At 40.4% G+C, this 5,225-nt stretch overlaps 1 protein-coding gene across 1 annotated transcript; it reads right to left on the minus strand.

Moving 5' to 3' along the window:
• Window positions 1–584: 584 nt before the first annotated feature.
• Window positions 585–4,962, minus strand: LOC9329910 (protein argonaute 2). Its single transcript, XM_002893803.2, has 3 exons — window positions 3,882–4,962; window positions 2,387–3,539; window positions 585–2,296 (listed from the first exon to the last, which is right to left on the minus strand). The coding sequence occupies exons 1-3, from the start codon at window positions 4,594–4,596 to the stop codon at window positions 832–834; spliced, it is 3,333 nt and encodes a 1,110-aa protein (XP_002893849.1). The 5' UTR covers window positions 4,597–4,962; the 3' UTR covers window positions 585–831.
• Between the last annotated feature and the right edge of the window lie 263 nt (window positions 4,963–5,225).

The following is a 5,225-nucleotide window of genomic DNA, read 5'->3' on the forward strand; positions in this document are numbered from 1 at the left end:
GGGTTAAAATCTAGTACAAGAAAATAGGAAAAAAAATGTTTGTGACATTCTTATAATTTTCAAGAAAAATCATATAAGGAATCTACCATTAAATGAAATTCTAAATGAGAAGATACATTTGATGAAATATAGGATTCGAGAGTCAATGTAGTAAATAAGATTCTGCAAGCAACAAAACAACCAATCAATAAGAATATACATGTAACATTGAAATCGTGCAAAATCCACCTTCAATGATTGGTATAGCTATGGTTCATGAACCCAAAGAAATATCAGTAAGCTCCATAAAAAAAAAAAAAAAACAGAGAGCCCATAACTGATTTTATATCGAAAATAACAAGACCTCCATTATGTTTTTTTTTTTTTTTTTGTATGCATATGTTGGTTTGCTTGTAATGAGTTGCATGATCATTACACATTGCCACAAATAACCACATAGCTATTGTTCCACATGAATAGAAAAAAGGAATTTCAGACAGAAGCAGAACATGTAAGAGCCAAGATAGCACACTGCCTCAATTAACTCATACTTTCATGTCCCAGATCTCAAGCTTTCACAAAACAGAAACTAAATTGCAAGATGATATCAAAATATAAGCTATGTATTGAATCCAAAGTCTGAAAACTATAATAAAGTACCATAACATGACATAGTTTCAGCTCTAAAGAGCATTACAAATTATTTTCAACACACCAACGACCAAAGGAAAAGAAACAAACTATATCGATTAGATTCACGCACAAACATCCTTTCTAATCAGAAAAAGGAGTAAGAACTGCGTTATTGAGACATTCCTATTTAGATAATTATTTTAAGATCAAACCCTTTTTTCAGACGAAGAACATATTGTTCTCAATCTCTGTGTGAACTTTGAAGATCTCTTTGTCCTCCACTGTGAGAGAAGAGGATGAAGAGGCAACCGAAGCAGCAGAAGATGAAGACGCTCCACGCGACTGCTTAGAGTTCTTCTCCATAAAGCTTGCCTCGTAGTACAACCTTCCTCTAGAAGCAGCCTTGTCAGCATAAGAAACTGGAGGAACCAGAGCGACAGGTTTGGTGCAGCGAGTAAACGTGAAGCACACGTCAAATATGAGCTTCTGAATCTGATCCGACTTGAACCCGATTTCGTCGTACAGAACATAGTAATGAGTTGGTTTGCTTGTCCCAATCGCTCCATGGTGACTACAGAGATAGAAATCATACTCAAATGGGTGAATGATCTTTGTATCAACGACCGTACCTGAAAGCACATTGTCCTTATCATTGCTTGTGGCAGGGAAGAAACGGGTTTGATGACGCTTCTGTGCCACAATTACCGTTATCAACGGATTATATTCAATCTTTTTAAAAGTGTCCTTAACATTCTGTAACTCCACATTGAGAACCATATCGAACTGACCATCACTGACACCATCACGGAATATCACAATCTTGTTAGGTCGTTTCTTGGTGGCATTAGAATGAGCATTGACAAGCTCTAAGCAAGTTTCACCAAACCCTTGTATCTCTTCTTTACGGTGAGTCTGAGCTTTGACTCTAGCTGCGTAGCGGTTAGCTTCAGGCCAGTTAAGAGTGCCTACAACAGCAACAATGGATGGACTCATCTTGTCGTGAGCAGCGGGATGATTGACATCAGCACCAATGAACATGACCTCATCTTCTTTATTGAAGAAAGAGAAATAATTGTCCACCAGCTCCACGTTCGTTCCACCAACCTTTGCGTTTATCTTGAGGGCGAGATTTGCCAAGTACTGATCACCTCCCCTATTCGCAGAACCGGTCAAGAAACACTGAGTCACCAGACCAAGTTTGGTCTCGGCTAGCCATTTCAGAGTCTTGTAGCCATCGACTTTCCCAGACATAGCACACAGAACAAGAGTTGGACGAGCCCGATAGTTAAGTAAAGCCTCATCAATCACGGATCGAAGCAATTCCTCAAGATCATTACCATTAGAAAGCGTATCCATACTTAATGTTTTGCGAACGATAGGATTCTCCAACGTCATCCCAAGTCTGGAACAACGCGCAGTGAGTTCCTCAACAAAGTTATCAGGCATCTTGTAATTGTGCGGCTTCTTAGACGCGGTGAAGTCAAGAACAGCCCAATGCTTGATTTTTGATCCCTTTGTGACTCGCTTTATTGTAAGGTTCCATTGATTGTTCTTGCGGGGTTCCTCAGTGACAGGATTTCCTTTCTGATCAGTCAACATCAGTGTAGGAGCCTTGAGTACACGACCTTCCACCGTTGTCATGTTTGTAGCCACTTTCAGTCCAAAATTCCCAATGATATCTCCACTGTCATAAATACACATACAAAAGTATAAGATTAATGTCATAAGCTTTATAAGAGAAAACAAAAAAAAAAAAAGTTCATTGTACACATACCCGCTTGGTCCATCCCTAAGCTTTATCATATTTTCTATATTCTCCTTCCTTCGTTGTGGATTGACAAGGGACAAGTGTTTTAACCGGGAAGCTGAATTACCCTTCAATTTTTCTTTTGGATAAATCTGCCCCTCGACCAAGTTACAAAACTCCATGGGTACATAATTTTGCCGACCTTTTTTCCCCAAACTTAGGCAAGGAATATCCTTGTAACGGATGTCTTTTCCATACTTTTCCATGAAATACTTAACAATGGATACTTTCCTTGGAGGCTCGTCTCCCGCATGATCAATAAGATCGAATGTGATATCTTTTGTGTTGTACTCACTCAACCCTACAATGGTGAGTTTCTGCTTGTTCTTCCGATGGTTAACAGTGACTTTCAAACCAGTCAGTTCCTTTTCCACATCACGCCTACAATTCCTAAACTGACGCATATCGGACCAGCCAAAGTACAACTTCAGGTAGTCAATGACCGACATTGCATTGCGGAATGCCAAAACCGAGTAGTCCAAACACAAAGACAAACCTTGTGCTGTGGGCTTTAGAGTGTGGCGATACCCTTTCGCAGCTACAACCCCGAAGCGAAAGTCTTCATCTGGCTCACGAGTGAAAAAGCTTTTACCAACAGTCATCATACGCTTTGAAGGATGTTCCTTCATCACAACATCCATTCCTTGCAACACATCACGCGGAATGAAAGAGGAACTTCCCCTTATGTAGTCTTCCAAGTCACGTAGCTTAAGCTCATCATTCACCTGTTTGATGGTGAATGTATAGCTTCGAGCTCTCATCTCATCAGTTTCAGGGAACTCCACCTTATATGAACCTGTAGACAATTCAGCTGCGCTGAAAATGTTCTTCTGACCATCATAAGCTGTCATAGCGAAGGGAAACTTATCGGGATTGTCGGTGAACACCTTCTCTTTGACCATAGCTAGCTCATATCTTGATATCTTTTTTAAAGGATTTTCTCCTTTGATATCAACATCGTAGTGCCTTATGACACTTTCACTTTCAGAAGGGAAACTCACATTGAAATGATTGACAGAGAGATTTACGCGTTGCACAAGCTTACTACCACCTCTATCAGGACGCTTCATTGGTTCTTTCTTATCAGAAGAAGATGGCTTCGGAGTCATAACTTGAGAACCTGTGAAATTAAAATACAAACAACTTATTTGTTAATCTCTGTAGCTCAAAAACACATAAATATTCATTAAACTATAAGGTATATTCTTATATTATATCTTTGTTTATGTTTCATATTCTTATATATATATTCAGAATAAAGTTCTAAAATTATTGATTGTAATAAGCAATTCTAAAATTATTGATTTTAAACAATTTTGGGTTATTTAAATTCTCCAAGGTGGATGTGTGGAACATAAGTTTTTCTCAAATTCATTCTTTAATTACTTGAACGTTAGAAAAATAGCAAATGCTTAAAGATATATATGAAAAGAAAAAATCTAGAGTTATGGTGCTTGCTTACCACTAGCGGTTTGAGAAGCCACGACGGTCGACGAAGAAGAAGGCAAGACCGCCGAATCAGAGAAAAGTTGTGGCCTACGAGCCCACGCGCCTCCTGCTGCAACGGCTTGAGCCACTTGAGCCTGCGACGACGACTGAGGAATCGGCTGTGGCCGACCAGATGATGGTCCCAACTGACTCTGACCACCGGAACTCTGCCCACGATTTACCAAACCACCATCGCCGCCTTGATTGAAGCCACGACCACGACCGCGTTCACCTCCGCCATAACCACGACCACGGTCTCCAACGCCACCTCTACCCACGCCTCCGGTTGCAAAGGCTTGACTCACTCGTGCCTGCGACGTCGACGGAGGAACCGCTTGTGGCCGAGGTTGTTGCAACTGCGTCCCACGACCACCGTGACCAAACGATGGTCCCAACTGACTCTGACCACGGTCTCCGACGCCGCCTCTACCCACGCCTCCGGCTACAACGCCTTGAGTCACTTGAACCTGCGAAGACGACTGAGAAACCGCCTGTGGCCGAGGTTGTTGCAATTGCGTCCCACGACCACCGTGAACCTGACCACCGGAACTCTGCCCTCGATTTACCAAACCACCATCTCTGTCTTGATCGAAGCCACGACCACGACCGCTGTAACCACGACCACGATATCCGACGCCGCCTCTACCACGGCCATCACCACGACCTCCTCGGTAACCACCTCGCTCCATGGTATTTGATTGGATACGATCGGGAAGACTCTTGAGTGACAAAAGATTGAACTAGAATTTTTTTTTTAATGAGTTTGCTTTCAAACTTGTGAATGTGAAGTAACAAATGGGAGGGCTATAAATAGAAGAACAAAACGTGTAGGAACAGAGAACCTTAGTTCGTAAGGAGTTTGTAAAGTTGTCGTAATCTTCCACGAAACCACCAAAAAGTAAGAAAGTACAACTGTATTAAACTTGTGTCACAATTAACATAAAACAGAGTCAGGTGCCACTGTAAGACGTGGCATTTTATTTTATTTAAAACTCTCTTCTTAATTATAATTATGTTTGCAATTTATTTAAGGAAACCATTAACAATAAAAACAAAATTCTCATGTTTACTTTCTTTCATCCACCCACGATTTTTCTTTTGTCCACTATCTCTCTGTTTCACTTTCGATCAAAAACGACATTTTAATTACCCACTAGTCACTAGATGTGTCCAAAATTAAGGTTTTTTAGCCAAGAAAATAAAATTATCATTTTCCTTATTTTTGGATCAACTTTTATACTTCATAATAATAATACTGGTTATTTTTTTTTGATACATAATATTATGTAGTTGTAAACTTACTTGTACAGTTGTACGT

The sequence above is a fragment of the Arabidopsis lyrata genome, assembly GCF_000004255.2.
Source record: "Arabidopsis lyrata subsp. lyrata unplaced genomic scaffold ARALYscaffold_1, whole genome shotgun sequence".
Taxonomy (NCBI): domain Eukaryota; kingdom Viridiplantae; phylum Streptophyta; class Magnoliopsida; order Brassicales; family Brassicaceae; genus Arabidopsis; species Arabidopsis lyrata.

Coding starts and splice junctions, on each gene's coding strand:
- LOC9329910 (XM_002893803.2), bottom strand. CDS start 4,596: ATGGAGCGAGGTGGTTACCGAGGAGGTCGTGGTGATGGCCGTGGTAGA. Junction 3,540..3,881: donor GGCTTCTCAAACCGCTAGTG/GTAAGCAAGCAC, acceptor TTAATTTCACAG/GTTCTCAAGTTATGACTCCG. Junction 2,297..2,386: donor CTTAGGGATGGACCAAGCGG/GTATGTGTACAA, acceptor TATTTATGACAG/TGGAGATATCATTGGGAATT.